This window comes from Euprymna scolopes, chromosome 29 (genome assembly GCF_053919585.1).
Source record: "Euprymna scolopes isolate OS-2025 chromosome 29, ASM5391958v1, whole genome shotgun sequence".
NCBI lineage: Eukaryota > Metazoa > Mollusca > Cephalopoda > Sepiida > Sepiolidae > Euprymna > Euprymna scolopes.
Window position 1 is genome coordinate 3,131,944 of NC_136510.1, and position 22,740 is coordinate 3,154,683.

Genomic DNA, 22,740 nt, shown 5'->3' on the forward strand with positions numbered 1-22,740 from the left:
CGAAATTAATAAATACATTTCAATTACAAAAAGAGAGAAAAAAAAAATGTAAAAAATAAAGAAGAAAAAAGATCAAATTAATTTTTTTTTCTTAATAAAATGTTTGCATCATCAAGTGGTTCTTATCTTATATTAACCACCTTGAATGCAAAGAACAAACTGTTACAAATTCATCAAGAAATGAACTTTTATTTTTCATTCAGAGCATACAATTGTTTCGGCCTACCACCAAAATGTTCACAATGTTTTTGTGTTTATCTCTTTATATAACAGCCAATCTTCATGTAAATCAATCAAACTGTATTGCATTCTACGTTCAATTTATTCACACATTTTTGTACCACGTGCCCTGCATAAGAAGTACTTGTATCATGTGCCATTAATAAAAATTTTCCTATCATTTACATATAAGTTTATGATAAACATATTGACGAATCTTTCATGGGTTGGTCTTATCTTTTCCTCTTTTTTCAGGCTTTATCTATTCTTTTTTTTCTTTTTTTTTTTATCTCATAATTACACATTTAAAATTCACAATTACATTATTTGATAATAGATAACCGTACAGATGGTTCATATTATATATACAGGGTGGAACGATAAAATTGTCGCCATAGAAAAGACGACATGATTCCATTTCCATTTGATGAAAACCGGTTTTCTTTTGCTGCAGACCATTTACTAGTTGCCCGGTTCTGTATAAATCCCAAGAGCAATAGAGGCCTTCTATCATGTCTGAAAGTGACGCAATATTCAATGAGTGAGATTGGAGATGTACTACTGTACAACTTATGTTCTCTACCGATCTAAGTTATGACAACAGGACCATTGCCAGCATCCTCAAAATGCAAATCCGAACGGTTCAATGCTTGAGGGTGTGCCTAGGATGATGAAAACAAAGTTTCTGGCTACAGTTATAGTTTTGGTGTGGTTTCAAGTGAGGGCCACATCATGCCACCTCACATCTTCGAAGTCAGCTTAAAAGTCAACACCAAAGTGTACATAGATATGCTGAAGAGTGTGGTGATCCCCTGGTGCAGTGAGGTGGCCGCTGGCAGACCCTGGTTGTGGCAGCAGGATTCTGCACTGGTCCACAAGTCCAAAGAGATCCAGGCTTGGCTTCAGAAGGAGTACTATGACTTCACACCCTCCTCTCACTGTCCCCCTCCTCCCCTGACCTGATGCTGAACTACTTCGTTTGGTCATACGTCGTGAACATCACCAACATGACCTCCCACAACACCAAAGCCAACCTGATCACTGCCATCCGTCGAATATTTGCCAAACTCCTGCCGGTGTTTGTGGAAAAGGCATGCTCCCAGTTCCGGACCCATATCGAGGCGGTGATTGAGGCTGAAGGTGGCTACATTGAATAGATGTCAGCTCTACTACATAATCAAGTTACCTGAATTGAGCTTTCTCAATAAAAGTTTTAAAATAAAACCCTAACCCAATTCTCTCCTTTTTAGATCAGGCTCTTTTTGTTTTGAAACTTTTTGTTGTGTGTATATTCGTTTATGTATAAATGCATACGTGTGTACATATGTATTTATTATTTTTAGTAATGTATTTTATTATCTATATATATAAAAGCGAAAATGTGTGTATGTATGTTTGTTTTTATTTTTTTTTTATTTTTCTTCCTTTGAAGATTGTAATGCCGGGTATGGGGCAGCCAAACCAGCTGCCAACATTGCCCCACTTTTTTATTGAAACCAACCGAGATCTCTTTTTAGTATCCTCGCTGTTCCCTTAAGTGCAATTGTCTGAATCTCTTTTGCACTTGGTTCACCAGGAATATTAGTTAGGTAGGACTTCAGGTTCTTCTTCATAAGTCCTGTGGCACCTATGATAACTGGTATGATCGATATCCCCTTTAGGTTCCAGTTTCTTTTCATATCATACATGAGACCTTGGTATTTGGTCTGTTTCTCTCTTTCAGCTCTGTTAAGACCGCCATCATTAGGAACACTCACTTCAATCAAGGTTGCAACTTTCTCTGACTTATTCCATATAACTATGTCAGGTTTCACAGCAGCATTTTCAAGGTAGGTGGCTGTAGGGATTACATGGTCGTAATGTATGGTATATAAATCATTTCCAACTGTTTTTTCAGGTTGATGTTCCCAGGACTTGCTGCTACACTGGATGTTTAATTTTTTACAGATGATCCAGTGGAGGTACTTGCATACTCCATCATATCTCGCTGTATAGTAGCCGTCCCCTAGAAGAACTTTGCAACTTGATATCAGATATTTTTATTTTTTTTGAGAAACATTTGTTTGTGTGTATGTATGTTTGTGTGTCTGCTAAAATCTTTCGACAGACACTACAAAAATTCACAAACTTGATCTCATATGAAAGCCCCACCTTCCGGACGACAAATATCGAAAAATTGGCCCAAAGTGACCATCAGAAGTGTGTCAACTGATCGATTTTCTGCATGAGGGGCCCCCCAAAAAAGTGACATTTAAATGTTAAACATTACATATTTTTAAATCGATTTATAACTTCCCCCCAAAATACGGCTGCCAACTATTCTACATAAAGTATACACGCGCCCGTTTATTTTGGGTCAACTTGTATTTAAAACCTGCTGAGTCATGTCACGTGATCTTGACGTCAGCAAGCTCTAATGGCAGTCTTAATTTACAATTTAAAAATGTTGTTATCGGTAAAAAAAAATTAATTAAAGCTAAACTATGAACTTCTACGCTATGGCAACGTTACCAAAGTTATTACGACATTCAAAATAGGTAGATACGATAGTTAAACGAAAAATAACAAGACAAACATGTGAAGTAAAAAAAAAATACGCTTACAAAAAATATTAACGAACGAAGTTTTTAAAAATAAAAACAGCCAGACGCCATTTTCCAGTCTTTAGAGTAAGGAAGACGAAGTGAGAGAGAGAGAGTGAGAGAGACGCAAACAGAGAGAGAGAGAGAGAGAGAGAGAGATCCGAAATCGACAGAGGGGAGGGTCAACAACGCATGCATCAGATGACGTCGTGACCTGATTTTCTTTAAATAGTTGATAAACCGAACAAAATTTATATACGCCGCTTTAGCGCAGGTAGTTAAGGCCTTGGTTCATTATCTAAACGTTTTGGATTCGAATCGTGGTGTGAGATGTCTTTTTTTTTTCGATTTTTTAAATTTAAATATTGAACCCTGTATTATTTAAGCCATTTTTCACGTAACGTTCATTTTTCTGTTTTAATCGTTTGTTGTTTTACCCCCCCCCCCCCCGGCTTAATTAAAACGTTGTTTTCTTTTCTTACTTCGCTTATAACAATGCTTACATCGTAATCGTCGTCGTCTTGGCCGATTTTATTTTCAAACTCCGCCTCAGGGGTTCGGCTTCGATCCTACCCCCACCCCCCCGGTTTCTTTTTTATTTAACACCACACACCCCTACAAACACACGGGCAACGCTGGGTACCCCTCGCTAGTATATATCTATAAAAGTGAACGTGTCTGTGTGTGTGTGTCTACGCAATAATTCTATCAATTTTTAGTCTACAAACTCGAAATTTGATATACAGTGTACTGAGATTTGGGAAAATCTTTGGGATCGGTTTTCGGCCAGAAATGTGGCTGTTAAGGGGTCAAAGTTCAACGATTTGACCTTTGAGGACTCTACCAAACTCCTCCGACAATTTTGGGTCTAATCACTTGAAATTTTAGATATAGGTTCCTTTGCCATGGATCTAACTTAATAACTTGATTTGAGCACAAAACAATAAATGTTAAGGGGTCATAATAGGGGTCAGAGTTTTAAAAATTTGACCTCTGCGGTCTCTTCCAAATTACTCAGACAATTTCTGGTCTAAACATTTGAAATTTTACATAAAGGGTATTCAGAGATAGGGCAAGCATTTTAATCGGTTTGGGTCGAAAATTTTTAGTTACCAATATATAAATGTATGTATGTATGTTTGTATGTGTGCCTAAAATTTTCGACAGAGGCAACAGATTTTACCAAGATCAGTATCGTTTTAAAGCTCGACCTTTCAGACGACAAATATCGAAAAATTAGCTAAAAACATTAATATCTTCACCTTCAACTGAGAACTTTTCTACAGGGGGGGGGGTCGCTTTTTTCGCTGATATTTTTGAAAGTCATCCTCTCCTTTCGATTGTCTAGCTTAATTTAAAAAAATGTCACTTACGGTTTGGCGGTGGTCGTAACAGCATAGATGTCAAGTTTTTTCCCCCGTTCGCAGTACAGGTTCGGGCCTGCCTTCCTACTACCACGTTGTTTTCCTTTTTTTTTATTTGCTCAACAGACACATCCAAAAATCTGGGCAATGCCGGGCTGAAATGCTAGTATATATATATATATATATTATGAAAAAAAATTTAAAAAACTTTTTTTATAAGTACATAATTTTCGACCAATCCTTCAGTCTTCATCGGTGATATATATACACTAGCAAGGGTATCCGGCGTTGCCAGGGTTAACATGAAGTTCCATTTGAAACATGCCTGCTATACCAATCATTTTCATCATGAGCAACGTGGATACCCCCACAACAATTTCAAAAATAAAAGAACGGATAAAAACATGTAAATGTAATCGCCCACAAAAAGAAGTATCTGATATCGTCTCGACCAGATATTTCGGCAGAAGGGATCACTGTCCTAAGAAAACTCATGATTTTGTGAATCTAAAAAAAAATGTTTATAAACATTAATGGGTGCATTTATTTTTTATTTTGGTAAATGTGTAGTTTAGCGGCGTAAATTATTTGCCAGACAAAAAATATAAAAACTATTTTTATATAAACACATTGTTAGACCCAAAGGCTAAAATACCCCCACCAAAATTTCATTATTATTATTTTTTCATCATTTATATTTATTCAAGGCTGCTATATTGATTTTAAAATTTGCTCTTTCTAAGGTTTGGCAGATTGACATTTTTAAGCTCTTTCATGAACTATGTTTTTGGCCGCCATATTTTTTTTTGTAATAAAAGAGCGCAAAAAGGCCAAATTTGGCCCTAAAAAGGCCAATCTGCCAAACCTAAAAAAAAAAAGGCCAAATTTTAAACGTGTTAGTCTAATAAAAAAATGATAAAAAAAAACATAAAAATGATTTTTTGTTTTATTTCAGCCTTTGGGTCTAATAATATTTTATATAAAAATAAATAGATTTTATAATTTTTTTGTCTGTCAAATAATTTACACTGCTAAACTACACATTTACCTTTATTTATTGTACGGGTACTGTTTTTACTGGCTTTTTTTTTTTTTTTTTTTTTTTTTTTTTTTTTTGTAAATAAAGAAAAGTTTCAATTTGCTTTTTTTTTAGGGGGGGGGCTTTTCGATTTGCTTTTTATTTGTCGTTTTAGGTTTCTAATGTAACCCCCCCCCCCAAGAAAAAGAAAAAATTGAATTTGTCATATTTTTGGCTTTGTTTTGTTTATTAAATTGTTAGTTGAAAGTAGAGAATGGTCTCATAAAAATAATTAAATTATTTTGTTTCCAATGTAATTCCCCCCACCTCATCAGAAAAATGACCGATTTCTGCATAGCCGTTTAAAGAATAAAATAAAACAAACAAATGAAATCTGTTCATTTTTCTCGTAAATGTTTTTTTTTTTTTTTTTTAATATTAAAACAAAAAAATAAAAGCCAAATATTTTCCTATCTACACAGAATTATTTTTCCAGCTAGAAACTTAATGAAATGATTTTATTTGGCGAACATTTATTTTTTTTATGCATAACATCTAGGGGAAAATAACTCTAAAAATAGTTTTTAAAAAAGGTTGCTGTTAGAAATAATAATTCCAAATGAATTAAATTAAATATATTATCAATATAATTGTTATTTAAAGTTTATTAAATAACTATTTTAAATAGAATACTTAAAACAATTTTCTCGCTAAAAATATTAACTAAAATACCGCTATTTAGTAAAATCGATTTTGTTTATGTCATATGCAAATAAGGTGATCTTTTAATTTTATATTTTTGCAAGAATCATACTATATATAGAAATAACTGAAAGATTAAAGTAAGACACGTTTTTTTTTTTTTTTTACACAGTGATCACTACTTATCAAGGCCCGGAAGCCACTCAGGGATAAGCGTTATTGCAAGTACATTACGTTAGTGTGGAGATTTAATGAAGTGTTTAATTAAGGGGGCGGTTCATTAGGAATTTGTTAACATTGGACTTGAAGAGATCCAAGTTGTAGTCTGGAGGGAAGCAGGCAGACGGAACAGAGTTCCACAGGCGTGCAGTTCAGTTTTGTATATAGTAATCAAATTATGAACAAACAGGAATACGAATTATATATATATATATATATATATATGAACAAATGATTAATAAAACATTTTAAAAGACATCTTGAAAAAGAGTTAAAAACATATTTAATTTTAAAATTCCTGCCCTCTGATGAGAAGGAGAGTATTTCTTCGAAACTCCGCGGATTAAGGACTATCCACTTATCTTGTGCTTCCTTTTTTAAAATTAAATATATTCTTAACTCTTTTTCAAGATGTCTTTTAACATGTTTTATTAATCATTTGTTCATATTATAAGCTCTATTTCCGTTTCGGTTTTATTGCGCTTTTACATCTGGCTGAGTTTATTTTACTTGTAAATATTAACTCTTTAATATTTATAATATATTTTAAGTTTACCATTTTGATTACGTTGGTAAACTTCTTGTAATTTTTATTTTTATTTATATATATATATCTTGTTTAATTTTTTTTTAACACTTTTTTTTTTTTTTTTCAGATCCGATTTTAGATGCTTTCATCAAAGGGGAGAAACATTTACTCGTTGAAGAAAACCGGAAATTTGTTCTTATGTATTTGGGAAGGTAAAAAAACATCTTCAGGGTTTTTTTTTACTTTACATTCATCAAGGCCCGAAGGCCACTCGAGGATAAGGATGAATAAATGTAAGGTGGTAGTTTAGTAATTGTTTAATGGTGTAAATTGAGTGGAATTTGATTATTTATGAGGTTATAACAAGAATTTGTTTACATTAGATTTGAAGGCTATGTTGTATTCAGCCAGGAAGCATGCCAGCGGAACAGTGCTCCAAAGGAGGGCAGTTCTGGGAAAGAAGCTTTGTTCATGGAATTTGCGTTTACATTAAGGCATAAAGAGTGGAGAAAATCATATAGTGGTTTTAGCTAGTCGAGTGTTTTTGTGAAAGTTTGGCAAGAGGGAACCATAGATTAGAGTTCAGATGAACACTTCTCATGAAAATAACGATAGAGCAGAGACAGGCTTGTGACGTCTCTTCTGTGGGGAAAGAGGTTGCAGGCTACTTCAATATCTATCCTATGTCTTTCTGTTAATAAGCTTCACGATATTAGACCTTGGAACATGAAATTTGGTAGGAATGATCCTTTATTTATGCAGATTTTTCTAAGCAGAGTCACGATCCATGGAAGTACATCTCTTGGAGATTTTTATCTTAATTTTGCATATTTACAATTGCTGTTTTTGAGTATGAAACAAGTTTTGAAAAATTTGATTAAAATAAATATATAACCCGTTTCTAAGCGGTTCATCTAGTAATATATATATATATATATATATATATATATATATATATATATATATATATTACCCAAATACGATGTTCAGCATGTTAAAAATATACCTTTTGTTGTAAAAATCTAATGGATAAACATCTGAAGAAGTTGATGGGGACAGGATATTTTTACGGAAACATAAATCGTAAAATTGCCTACTCATTAATGAAACAGCTGTAATGGAAAAAATCCAGGAAATAAACGAAGGTTATAAAAAAGAAAACGTGAGTCTTTGAATTTTCAACAAAATTTTACACTATATATATATATATATATATATGAGAGGCTGTTGTAGTTTGTTTGAAACATTGTGCTTAGTATGAATTGTGGTAGCATAAGTTTGTGTTGTTGATGAGGTAATTTGGTAGAATGCAAAGATCGCTGTTGGTTTGTCTTTTAGTTATGGATAAATGTTGTTTCAGTGTTTGTCCAGAGTGTGTGAGTTGAATATCTAATTATTCTTTGCGTGTACGTAATATATATATATATATATATATATATATATATGAGCAAACAGTTAATAAAACATGTTAAAAAACACTTTGAAATGAGTTAAAAACATTTAATCTGAAAAGGAAACACTAGATAAGTGGATAGTCCTTAATCCGCAGAGTTTCGAAGAAGTTATACATTTGGATTTTACCGTCACTGGATTATTTATCTTCCACCAGACTATCCATTCACGTGTAATCACCTTTTTCTTCACCATATTCCCTCTGCTTCACTTTTTTGTTTTCAAGTAAGATCTTTGACTTACTTGTTGTTTCATCAAATACTTTTGCATGCAAAATCCGATCCCGCATTTTGCTAATTCCTACCCTCTGATGAGAAGGAAAGTATTTCTTCAAAACTCCGCGGATTAAGGACTATCCACTTATCTAGTGTTTCCTTTTCAGATTAAATATGTTTTTAACTCATTTCAAAGTGTTTTTTAACATGTTTTTTAACATGTTTTATTAACTGTTTGCTCGTATTATAAGCTCTATTTTCTATTTGGTTTTTATCGAGCTTTTACATCTGGCTGAGATAATTTTATAAATATTAATTCATTAATACTTTAATTTTACCATCTTGGATCATTTTGGAAAATTTAATTGTAATTTTTATTTATATATATATATATATATATATATATATATATATATATATATATATATATATACACACATATATACAAAATATTGTGTGTTTGTATGTGTGTGTTTATATATATTATATTAATTATTTTTATATCTACAGACAGTAGTGTTTCCTGCTTTTGCAATCATCAGAGATAGGAAGTGATAATTACTGCTGGTCAGGAGATTCAAACTCAGTTATGAAGTCAACCTTTGACTCCATTGGCTAGGATGTAATGTTTGTAGAGTTTCTTTGTTCATGTTTATCCTATGAAACTACAATGCTTATAGATAGTGCTCAATAATAAGTAGAGCTATGTTTAAAAATATATTTTGGCTATACATGTTTATACATTTTGTTTTATTCAAAAGTCTGGTCCCCACTAAACTGCTGCCAGCGAAAACTCTGGAAGATTGTTTGTATAAATGAAAATCTACTTATAAAATACGTAGTGAAAGTGGGGACAATTAATTGAAATCAGGAATCGAAAAAATAGGAACTTTTTAAGGAATCTGAAAATATTTTTTAGTCTAATTTCCGATTCCAAAAACGATTCTTTTAATTTTACATTTTTGTTGTTTGAAACTTTATTTTCCACTGCTAGTACGGATGAAAAATGAATATTTATTGCTTTTAAATTGTCAGTAAAACAAAATATTTACGTAACGACTTTAGATGAATATGTAACCAGAGGAAATTACACAGTAAAAATGGCACAGGTAAAATTGCATAAGTGGATTAGCAGGGGAAAATGACACAATCGAGAAATATATAAATGAAAATTTCATAATGAGTTTATTGCATGACCATTTTGCAAGCAATTTTTATCAAGAAAAGATTTGTCTAATCGACACCACTCTCCTTAAGTGTATTTTTACTTGTGCCCATGTTACACGGGTTTTTACCTGAAATTGAAAATTAAAAGCAAAGTAACTTTCTATCTAAATATTTAGAAATTAGAGTTATCATCTACTTTTAAATTTATATATTACATAGTGCATATGAGTGTGTTAGGAAAATATCGGCAGCAGCGAAGTATAGCTGGCTTGCAAAGATATTAGCAGCAGCAGCAGCCGAAAAACATGCATATGCAAATCAGGAAGTGTGTGCATGAGCAGAAAAAAGAAAAAAAAGGAGAAAAAATGCACCATATGGTCGGGAAAAGTAAAGTGCACATCAAAGAAAATGGACGTGTAAAGTCAGAATGAGAATGGGCCAGCTGTGGCCAGCATGCGGTGGGAGGAAAGAAAAATGTGATCAAGCTAGATACACATGTGGCAGCGAGAGACCTTTTAAGTGGTGTTAAGATGGACGAGTAACGGTAATAAATTCTTTTGTTAAAAAAGGAAAAGATTTTATATCTTTTCAGTGTAATTTTGATGAATTAAAAAAATAAATTTTAATTTTGATGAATTACAAAAATAAATTTTAATTTTGATGAATTACAAAAATAAATTTTAATTTTGATGAATTACAAAAGTAAAATTTAATTTTGATGAATTACAAAAGTAAAATTTAATTTTGATGAATTACAAAAATAAATTTTAATTTTGATGAATTACAAAAGTAAAATTTAATTTTGATGAATTACAAAAATAAATTTTAATTTTGATGAATTACAAAAGTAAAATTTAATTTTGATGAATTACAAAAATAAATTTTAATTTTGATGAATTACAAAAGTAAATTTTAATTTTGATGAATTTCAAAAGTAAATTTTAATTTTGATGAATTTCAAAAGTAAATTTTAATTTTGATGAATTTCAAAAGTAAATTTTAATTTTGATGAATTACAAAAGTAAATTTTAATTTTGATGAATTACAAAAGTAAATTTTAATTTTGATGAATTACAAAAATAAATTTTAATTTTGATGAATTTAAAAAGTAAAATTTAATTATGATGAATTACAAAAATAAATTTTAATTTTGATGAATTACAAAAGTAAAATTTAATTTTGATGAATTACAAAAATAAATTTTAATTTTGATGAAGTACAAAAGTAAATTTTAATTTTGATGAATTACAAAAGTAAATTTTAATTTTGATGAATTACAAAAATAAATTTTAATTTTGATGAATTACAAAAATAAATTTTAATTTTGATGAATTACAAAAATAAATTTTAATTTTGATGAATTATAAAAATAAATTTTAATTTTGATGAATTACAAAAGTAAATTTTAATTTTGATGAATTACAAAAATAAATTTTAATTTTGATGAATTACAAAAATAAATTTTAATTTTGATGAATTACAAAAGTAAATTTTAATTTTGATGAATTTCAAAAGTAAATTTTTATTTTGATGAATTTCAAAAGTAAATTTTTATTTTGATGAATTTCAAAAGTAAATTTTTATTTTGATGAATTTCAAAAGTAAATTTTAATTTTGATGAATTTCAAAAGTAAATTTTAATTTTGATGAATTTCAAAAGTAAATTTTAATTTTGATGAATTTCAAAAGTAAATTTTAATTTTGATGAATTACAAAAGTAAATTTTAATTTTGATGAATTTCAAAAGTAAATTTTAATTTTGATGAATTTCAAAAGTAAATTTTAATTTTGATGAATTTCAAAAATAAATTTTAATTTTGATGAATTTCAAAAATAAATTTTAATTTTGATGAATTACAAAAATAAATTTTAATTTTGATGAATTTCAAAAGTAAATTTTAATTTTGATGAATTACAAAAATAAATTTTAATTTTGATGAATTTCAAAAGTAAATTTTAATTTTGATGAATTACAAAAATAAATTTTAATTTTGATGAATTACAAAAATAAATTTTAATTTTGATGAATTACAAAAGTAAATTTTAATTTTGATGAATTACAAAAATAAATTTTAATTTTGATGAATTACAAAAATAAATTTTAATTTTGATGAATTACAAAAGTAAATTTTAATTTTGATGAATTTCAAAAGTAAATTTTTATTTTGATGAATTTCAAAAGTAAATTTTAATTTTGATGAATTTCAAAAGTAAATTTTAATTTTGATGAATTACAAAAGTAAATTTTAATTTTGATGAATTTCAAAAGTAAATTTTAATTTTGATGGATTACAAAAGTAAATTTTAATTTTGATGAATTTCAAAAGTAAATTTTAATTTTGATGAATTACAAAAGTAAATTTTAATTTTGATGAATTTCAAAAGTAAATTTTAATTTTGATGAATTACAAAAGTAAATTTTAATTTTGATGAATTTCAAAAGTAAATTTTAATTTTGATGAATTTCAAAAGTAAATTTTAATTTTGATGAATTTCAAAAGTAAATTTTAATTTTGATGAATTACAAAAATAAATTTTAATTTTGATGAATTTCAAAAGTAAATTTTAATTTTGATGAATTACAAAAATAAATTTTAATTTTGATGAATTACAAAAATAAATTTTAATTTTGATGAATTACAAAAATAAATTTTAATTTTGATGAATTACAAAAGTAAATTTTAATTTTGATGAATTACAAAAGTAAATTTTAATTTTGATGAATTACAAAAGTAAATTTTAATTTTGATGAATTGCTAAAATAAAGTGTAACGGCTACGTTACACACACACACATGATTTTTTTCATTTAGTAAATTACTTAATGTTAACTGTCTATGTATCGTCTGTAAGATTTTGATAAACTCATTGTGCGATTTTAAGTTCTATTTCACACTTATACCATTTTTTTCTTATTTCTCCACTCGTGCCATTTTTACCTAAATTCGTTTTTATTACCTATAAACGTTAATTTTTACTAGTAGTTTAAAATCAATAGATATTTATCATTGGTACCTTTTTGTTTAATTTTACTTCAGTCGAAGTTCTAAAAAAATCAAGGGGCCTTTCCTAACAGTTGATCTCTATAAAAAACATAGATATTTGAATATTTCATTAAAGCTTTCCTTTATATCTCGAACATTGAGTTGATAAAGAAGTTTAGAATATAATTTTCCTCTCCTCAATTAAGCGTTCAAATATGTTATTGTATATCATTCTTGTGATCTCTTGGATTCCAGGACAAAAATTTATCTTGTCTGGTGGAATATCAAGCTTTGTTCTCTTACTTGAATGAAAATCACTTGGAGAGGATGCACGATTACTTGTAAAAGCCAGCGTGGATTAGCTCTACGGAAGAGATCTTATTTGTGTCGTGAATTCGATTTTGAATATTTGATCAGGGTTTACTTGTAGGGAAAATTATCTGTACAGGAGTTTGTGAAGACAACTTGGCCTGAGGAGAGACTTTAGACTCTCGGGGATAGTGTTAAATTCTCTCCAGTACCAGTAATAGGAAATTAAGTTTTAAACAAAACAAAAATTTAAAAGAATCGTTTTTGGAATTAAAAAAACTATGCTCAATTTTTTCAGATACCGATTCTGATACGGAAAACGTTCTGATTTTTCTTTTAGTAAAGAAGTTGAACATAATTTTCTTCTACACAATTGACAATTAAAATGTTATAGCATGTCTTTCTTGTGGTTTCTTAGTCTTATTGGATTCCACGATAAGAATTCATCTAGTTTGGTGAAGTATCCAGTTTGAAGCTGTTACTGGAGATAACATCATTTGGAGAAGGTACACTAATCCTTGTAAAAGCCAGTGTGTTTTATCCATACTGAAGAGATCTTTTTTGAGCCGTGAATACGGAGTTATTTGGAATATTTAGTCAGGGTTTATATGTAGGGAAAAGTATCCATATGCTAAGTTATCCTGACAAAGTCCTGTACAGAGAGACCTTAGACACTTGTAGATAGTGTTTAGTAGGCATTCAAGTTCTCTCCAGTATTAATAATCTAATTTATAAAATTCACTATGTCTGTGTGTCTCCATATTTTCAAACTTTATGGATCGTTCTTTTGTGAGTCATTAGCCGATTAAAATAGTTTTTAAGGGGTCAAAAAGGGATCAAAATTGAAAAAATCATTATACATTTTTTACATTCATCTTAGTTTATTTTTAATCAGTTCATATGCATGTTACGTTGGTACAGTGGTAACGTCACCAGCTTTGAATGCTACAGTTTTGATTTCGGTTTCGATTCTAGCTGATGGCACCCAAATACTTTTTTTTTTTTTTTAACTTTTGAAATCATGACTCTGTAATAATATATATGAAATCTGGACAAATTAAAATATCATATTTAAGCGTATTTTACGACCGGGTAAAGCCACTCCCCTCCCCGCTAGTAGGACATTAAGTAGTAGGGTATCATTAAAAATTGAACCTAGTTTCCAATGCCAATAACGATTCTTTTAATTTTTTTTTTTTTTTTTTTAAATTAAAATAATCGTTTTTGGCATTGGAAACTAGGTTCAATTTTTAAGGATACTCAAAAAGTTTTGGTTTTCCCAACATGGGTACCATTTTAGTGTAAGGAGGCATTCTACAAACTCTTCAATTTATCTCTTTAGTTATGTGAGTGATAATTACTAGGGCTATGACAAGAGAATATTCTTTTCATTATTTTTTATTATTTTCTCGAGTATATATCAGTTAATATCTTATGTTTTTAGATATTGACGTGGTTCTCAATTGATTAACTGTGTCTAACACATACTCGAGAGTCAAAACAATGCAAAGAATATTCTCTTGTCATAACTAATAATTGTATATATGGCCTTCTCATTTAATGAATTGCACATTTTGAAAAATTCTTAGGGAAACAAACGTTGATTAATTCTGCTTTATTATAACAAGATTTATAAATTGTTTGTTAATTCTATATTTTGTTTTTGATAAACTTTGTTAATTTTTATCGAAAATTTTTTCATTTAATTATTATTATTATTATTATTTTATTTATTTTTTTTTTTAGTGCTCCATTTACATTTTGCTGGTTAGTTGAACCTTCGGATTCCCCATATGTCGATCCGCATTGTCTCTATGATTTCAACAGCACCTATGCCAATCTTGTTAGCCGCAGAGATTTTTACATTCAAACCAGGAGCAAAAGCGGCAAACAGAAAGTGATTGGCAATTTGACAAATGATGTCAGCAAGAGTGTCCTTACTTTCGAATTCAATGTTTTTGCAAGAGGTAAGAGTCACTAATACCCCACCACCACCAAAGCCCACAGAACTACCCCCAATCCCAACAAAATAAATTTAAATAAACGTGGCAAGGGGTTTAATAATTAGCATAAGGCTGCTAAAAAGATAGTGGGCTCCCTCTATCGTGCTAGAAAATTACTTATACTAAAGACTATCCCATACCTTTACAAAGCCACCATTCACCCATGCATGGAATATTGTTGCTACATATGAGCTGGTACCTGTACCACTAGCCTCTCTTAGAGTAAAAAAAATCATTTCAAATCTAAAAAAAATAATTTCAAATCTAAAAAAAATAATTTCAAATCTAAAAAAAATAATTTCAAATCTAAAAAAAATAATTTCAAATCTAAAAAAAATAATTTCAAATCTAAAAAAATAATTTCAAATCTAAAAAAATAATTTCAAATCTAAAAAAATCATTTCAAATCTAAAAAAAATAATTTCAAATCTAAAAAAATCATTTCAAATCTAAAAGGTCCTGCACAGTCAGCCAAGCTCTAAACCGTGTCCCATCACTGCAGTGTTGCATCTCTGTGACTGTTTTCTAAATATTTTAATGTAGTGTCCTCTGCTGAACTCACTTGTGCCTCTTCGCCAGACATACTCTTGACTAACCTGACAAGCAGCAAAATCTCACTCCTTCACTGTTGAAATGAGCAGACAAAAGAAAAGGTGGAAGGACAACATCCCAAAATGGAAAGGGCTGAAAATCTGGAGAAAACTGGTTGCCAGGTCATCTTTGTTGCCCCAACAGTCATCCAGACCACAGGAGAGATGAGACATACACGGTGGAACGATAAAGTTGTTGCCCTAAAAAAAAACACTACAGTTTTAAAACTTTTATTGAAAAAAGTCAATTCAGGTAACTTGATTATGTAGTAGAGCTGACATCTATTTAATGTAGCCGTCTTCAGCCTCAATCATCGCCTCCAATATGAGTCCGGAACTGGGAGCTCAAACACTGGCGGAAGTAGTAGATGGTCTGCAACACAAAAAAAGAAGACTGGTTTTCATCAAACGGAAATGGAATCTTGTTGTCTTTTCTAGAGTGACAATTTTATCATTCCACTGTGTACTATCTGAGAAAGGAAGGAAAAGCAATGAAAAAAAGAGTGAAAAGAGAGGGACGATGAAGAGGCAGAGAGAGGGTGAAAATAGAGATTTGCCAGTTTGCCAGGTGGTATTTGTAATTTTACGTTTTATAACCGAAAGTTTTAAAATGCAAATTCTTCCAAATTTTATTACATTTTCCGACCCAGATTTTACAAACATTATCGTTTCATTTCAATATCCTCACCAGACAAAATTTAAAATGAAATGGAAAAATGGAAACGGCACTAATTGTATGCAGGTTTAACCAGCTTCCTCTAAAGGAGGAAGTTCTATGAGGGTATGAAATTCACAAGCGGTCCCCAATCGCATTTATATCTCCGAGAAGAGATGACGACGTTAGGTTTTTGCAACTCTTGCAGGAAGGTATCGATGTCCTCCCATATACAGGGCCTGGAAATTCCAAATTGGTCACCCATCTGGTACTGATCAGGCTCAACATTGCTTAACCTCAGAGATCTAACAAGAACCCGTGTATCAACGTGATTTAAAATACTCTACTATTATCCGTCGATTCTATCATAAAAAATATTCATATCGTCTTAATTCCAATCTCAATAACAACCAATTAAATTTCAATTTATTTGTGGTAAAAAGAAAGTTTCCAAAAAAGTCTCAAATCTAATCTGTCCTGCACTATCGGCTGAGTTCCAATCTTTTTCCTACCACCAAAATGTTGCATCCCTGTATCTGTTTTACAAGTGCTTTAATGGAATATGTTCACAACTAACCTGATAAGCAACAAAATTCCACCCTTTCACTGTTGAGGTCCTTAGATGCTGGAAAACCGCCTACTCTCACTGACTGCTAGACTTTGGAATTCTCTCCTTGTTGAAGAAGTTTAAATGTTCTGTGAGCAAACATCAACTCCCCACAGGTTTAGATATGATCCCAAATAATAACCTTTCACATCCAGGTGGCATTATGCCCTTTTGCTCCCCCGACAAAGGCGGATTCAACCTAAAATTCACTCTTGTTTGTTCATTTGTTTGTTCGCACTTTTCTCAATAACCACACCTTGGACTTCATAAAAATTTTGCACAAACATTAGTCATGGTGAAAGTAAATTTTTGCCAGAATGGATTTTCCGGGATAACTCTGGTTGCCTCCATGGAGGGGGGGGGGCATTATAGAGGTAAAATTGCCTCCAAATAATTCGTTTGCACTTATTTCAATAACGAAGCCTTGAATTTTTTTAACTGGTTGGAATTTTATGATAAATAGGCAAGCATAACATAACTCAGATGTTAACGCATCAGACTGAGGATCTAAAGATCCTGGTTTCAATCCTGGATTTCGGAATCAGATGTTTTTAATTTTTATTTTTAAGAAAACAATTTATTACTTAACTAAAAATACATAAAATTCTAAATCCAATGAGTTTTTATTTCTTCTAAAAATAAATGCACTTTTTTATTATTTTTTATTTTTGTTAAAAAAAACTGAATTTGTTTGAATTTAATGATGAAACATGAATAAATTTAAATTTTACAATGAAATGTGAAATAACTTCAACGTTTTTTTATATTTTGTGTAAAAAAAAAAAAAAATTTTTTTAAACATTTCTATTTGTTTACTATTTTCGTTTCTACAGAAAATGATTTACATAGAAATAAGTTGGTGATAATGTTAAAACTCATTCTCTATCTCTTTCTACAATCTCTTTCTCAAATGATCCGTCTCTCTCTTTTTACCCTCCCTCTCTCTCTCTCTCTCTCTCTCTCTCTCTTCAAACACTTCTTTTCTCTCTCTCTCTCTTTGAACGACCCTTTTTTCTCTCTCTCTCTCTTTTTCTCTCTCTCTCTTTTTCTCTCTCTCTCTTTTTCTCTCTCTCTCTTTTTCTCTCTCTCTCTTTTTCTCTCTCTCTCTTTTTCTCTCTCTCTCTCTTTTTCTCTCTCTCTCTCTTTTTCTCTCTCCCTTTTTTTCTCTCTCTCTCTATCTCTCTCTTTCTATCTCTCTCTCTATCTATCTCTCTCTCTCTCTCTCTATATATATATATATCTATCTCTCTCTCTATCTCTCTCTCTCTCTATCTCTCTCTCTTTCCATCTCTCTCTCTTTCCATCTCTCTCTCTCTTTCCATCTCTCTCTCTCTTTCCATCTCTCTCTCTCTTTCCATCTCTCTCTCTCTTTCCATCTCTCTCTCTCTTTCCATCTCTCTCTTTCCATCTCTCTCTCTTTCCATCTCTCTCTCTTTCCATCTCTCTCTCTCTCTCTTTCTACCTCTCTCTCTACCTCTCTCTCTCTCTTTCTACCTCTCTCTCTCCCTTTCTACCTCTCTCTCTCTCTTTCTACCTCTCTCTCTCTTTCTACCTCTCTCTCTCTTTCTACCTCTCTCTCTCTTTCTACCTCTCTCTCTCTTTCTACCTCTCTCTCTCTTTCTACCTCTCTCTCTCTTTCTACCTCTCTCTCTCTTTCTACCTCTCTCTCTCTTTCTACCCCTCTCTCTCTCTTTCTACCTCTCTCTCTACCCCTCTCTCTCTTTCTTTCTACCCCTCTCTCTCTCTTTCTTTCTACCTCTCTCTCTCTTTCTTTCTACCTCTCTCTCTCTTTCTTTCTACCTCTCTCTCTCTTTCTTTCTACCTCTCTCTCTCTCCCTTTCTACCTCTCTCTCTCTCCCTTTCTACCTCTCTCTCTCTCCCTTTCTACCTCTCTCTCTCTCTCTTTCTACCTCTCTCTCTCTCTCTTTCTACCTCTCTCTCTACCTCTCTCTCTATCTCTCTCTCTACCTCTCTCTCTCTCTTTCTACCTCTCTCTCTCCCTTTCTACCTCTCTCTCTCTCCCTTTCTACCTCTCTCTCTCTTTCCATCTCTCTCTCTCTCTTTCCATCTCTCTCTCTCTCTTTCCATCTCTCTCTCTCTCTTTCCATCTCTCTCTCTCTCTTTCCATCTCTCTCTCTCTCTCTTTCCATCTCTCTCTCTCTCTCTTTCCATCTCTCTCTCTCTCTTTGAACCCTTTTCCCTTTCTCTTTTTCCTCTTCTCCCTTTCTTTTCATCCTTCTCCCCCCTTTCTCTTTCACTTCCAGCTCTTTCTTCCCCTCTCTCTTTTCATGCCCCCTCTCTCTTTTCATGCCCCCTCTCTCTTTCTATTTCCTCCTTCTTTCTCTTTTTCCCTTCTCCACTCTCCCTCTTTTCCTCTTTTTCCATTTGTCTCTATTTTTTTTTTATTTACTTCATCCATTCCTCTCACCACTTCTCTTATCATTTGCATTTCATTTACGTAATTTGCCCTTCCTCCCACCATCTAAACAATTCACGTACAGATAATCTGTGCACGTGACCAGCAAGCAAGATAACACATCAACATCTTTAGTTTTAGACTAATAAATCTTGCGGGGGATTATTTGGATTATTCAGACTGCTGTTCTCATCTGGAGTATTTGTTTCACAACGTTTTCGCCGATGTCACCTCCAATCTTCTTCGGTTGTATTTTGTCGAACTCTGTAACCTTGAAGGTCAGAGGTTACATAGCCAAAACATTGTAAAAACAACACTCAAGATGAGAACAATAGTCTGAACAATTCAAATAATCGATCCTCATCTCAAAAATTCAGAAACGTTGATCATTTTTTGTTTTGTTTTCCTTTTCAGTAAACATCCGATCCGGAATTTTGGTTGTAATTCTGATTGTGGGCGTTTTGATGTCCTCCTTGTTGACATACATGATTTTCCGGAAGCAGCCAGAACGAAGACGCATTGAGGTTGCAGACTTTGACTTTTATCCAGAACTTACAGCGAGAACAGACTATTCTTTACGTGCAAGAATGAGCCGTTATTACGAATTCACAGTTCTGCCATTTCTGAACAACATTTTGCGATTCTTCAAGTCGGCTGTGCCGAAACAAGAGATGTACACGCCACTGCATAGATCCACTGTGGAACAAGAAGCGAACGATGAAGATAAAGAAATAACGCTGTCGCTAAATTCTTCGACATCTGAAACTTCTTCAAAGAGTTTACCAATAGGAATAACGGAACCAATTGTTAACTTCTCTCCCAAATCTTCTTATGGTAGTCTTTGATTCTTTGTTTAGAAAACTTAGACTACTCAAAGAACTGCCGTAATTTTGGAAAGTGCTGTTAACATTTCCGAAAACAAAAACGTGGTCGACTATTGATCTCATTCAAGCACGAGTTTCAAATCTATGACCTTTTCTGGTTTTCAATTTGTTTGGGAATTTTTTTCTTTTCTTTAAGTAAAGCATCGTTCCATGCAAAGAAGGGAAAAATAATACAGCTATGATCTGACCAACTAATTTTGCCAACTATTAATGACACGCCAATTCTATATGGAATCCTGTTTTGCAAGCATAGGGTTTCAAGGTTTGTTTTACAATAGAACAAATGTTATGATAACGAATATATAGCAAATAAATGTTACCAAAGGCAAGATAAGTTACTCTTCTACCTACCTGGAAAAGTTGTAGTGTTTTAACTGATTTTAAAATGTGCTTTAAGTGTGAAACGCAAGTTGTGCTGAGCGCTAAAATTAAAAAAAAAAAAAGCAAACATGGCGCCATGACGCTCTTGAATTCCCGAGAATTGGTAAAAAAAAAAAAAAATTTAAATACTGATAGAAATCTACCCATTAAATGTCATGGTGATATTTATTCGATTGAATCCTGTCAGTATTTTTGAGTTTTTGACCTATTCTTGGAAAGCCAAAGGCAAGAGCATCATGGCGCCATGTTTGTTTTCGTCTTAATTTTAGCGCTCAGCACAACTTGCATTCCACACTTAAAACACACTTTCAAATCTGTTAAAAAACCAAAACCTTGTCCAGGTAGGTAGAAGAGTGACATAGCTTGCTTTTTGTAATGCTTATTCGTAATATAAATTTCCTTACCACTTTTTCATACCTTAATTTATATAACAAACCCTGGTTGCATAGTGGCTCCGTAATTTATCACTTGATTCATTATCATTTACTCACTCACTCACTTGGAGTTTTTTTTTTTTTTTTTTGCAATTCATAACAGTGATTGCTGATTGACAATAACCACTGATGTTCTCTGGAATCCGAGTGACAACAAATCTTAAATTTCCAGTATCCTCGGCTTCTTTTGATAACCATTGACAATCATTATTGCGTTATGGCAATAGCCATTTACCATTGATTTATTACTGACAACAACTGTGAAATTTGAGTGGCAATAAGCCCCTCCAAAGCTCCAGTACTCTACGTACACTTCTTGTGGATGCCTGGTACTATCTCTCTTCAATTTCTCCATCCTTTTTGACTTCTCACAACTGCTTGGTATATATGTGTATGTGTGTGTGTGTCTTTATTATTTATTTAGTGGCAAGTGTATTTCAGCCTGCAGATTTTGTAGATGTCTCTGCATCAAATCACCAGATATTTATTCTTCCGGCCAGGTGGGTGTCTGTGTCAATTAGCTTCTTTTTTTTTTCTCTCCTGTCAGATGCTGTCACCTGGTGCTACCAGATCAGGCTGTCTGAAGATACTGGCTTCCTGACCTAAAATGTATCAAACATTGTTATTTTTTTTTTTCCTTTCCACTTTGCAAAACTCTGTAAAGCAAAAACAATTTTTCTATACAAAACAACCAAACTAAACACCATGAATAAATATTTGATGATATAAAAAAAAACTTGAAGCATAAAACTTCTTTCCAAAATTACTGAATTTAGCATTAAATGACCCGAAAAGGTTTGATATGCCGTAAAACAAAACAACTAATTGTTCAGCTAAGAAATATATTGTTTGTCTTTATATCTACCTTGCGTATATACAACGTTTGCTTATCGAACAAAGAATGAGATTAAAAGTTTAAAAACAAACAAACAACCAAAAAAAATCTTTGACACCCAAAACTTGCGTTATTTATTTTTTAAACCAAATTCCATTTTTTGTGATAACCTGTTGAAGTATTTGTTTACTCCTGTTTCTCAAGGTTTCTAAAGCTTTAAAAAAACACTTCTTGAAAATCATCCAAGAATTGAGAGCAGATTGCAAAAATAAGAAAATCAAATTTTGTGCATTATTAGTTCTCAGTATTATTTGTAAAATCTTTGTTTCTTTTTTTTTTCATGATAAAATTGAAAATCAAGGTGAATGTACAGATTTTATTATTGTCCAAAATTTGTTAAATAAAAAATATATATTTTTTTATGCCTCGTGTTCAGTTTATAAATGCAATTGATCCTAAAGCCAGATTCCAGTGTTTGGATAAAAAAATCTTTCAATTCCACGATGGGCAGCATGTTGTTACCATTTTATTTTTTTATTTTTGCGATAAACCATCCTTAATCATTTTGCTTTTCTGACGCGTTCTACCTTGCTAAGAATACTGTGTTTATCTTTGAGATCTTTTCAGTTCTTTAATAAATTCTTCTTCTCACCCGAATTTGAAACGTGAAACTGACTTTTCAAATGCTTCTTATTTCTTAGATCTGTCATCTCCCGATGTTGTATGTTTTCATTGACTGCTCGTCTAGTTGCTTTCTCTTTCTCTCCATGCAATAAAAATTCGCTATATAACACGACTACATCCTTTTTTTTTTCCTATCTATTTTTTATGTGATGCATTGTTTATTGTATGGTCGACCATGCACAGTTCTACCAAATTGTTTGTCAGGGGAAATTTGGAATCGAATTTTAAAAACTCAGAAATAAGTGACTGTGAAAGTGACAAATTCGGGTCTATACGATTTTTAGAATTAAATAGTCTGTGACAAGTATGGAACATCCTTGGCACGAACTTTATGCACATCTTTTGCATCTTCAGTTCCTCACGAATAATTGTGAGTACAGTTCCCACACTGACACCAAACTGTCCACTTATTGTCTCAATAGACATACGACGGTACTTATCCATGAAATTCTTTATTTGGCCAATCAACTCTGGTCTCCTAACTTCCTTACT

The 22,740-nt window shown here is 31.7% G+C and overlaps 1 protein-coding gene across 1 annotated transcript in view; it reads left to right on the forward strand.

The window, feature by feature from the left end:
* The window catches only part of LOC145252451 (uncharacterized), a 64,958-nt gene extending 43,097 nt beyond the window's left edge, over nucleotides 1–21,861 (forward strand). The window contains exons 4-6 of the mRNA XM_080111853.1: nucleotides 6,761–6,845; nucleotides 14,506–14,726; nucleotides 19,445–21,861. Coding sequence (XP_079967979.1) covers nucleotides 6,761–6,845; nucleotides 14,506–14,726; nucleotides 19,445–19,875 — 737 coding nt within the window. The 3' untranslated portion in view covers nucleotides 19,876–21,861. The remainder of the gene's footprint in view (nucleotides 1–6,760; nucleotides 6,846–14,505; nucleotides 14,727–19,444) is intronic.
* Nucleotides 21,862–22,740: the final 879 nt, after the last annotated feature.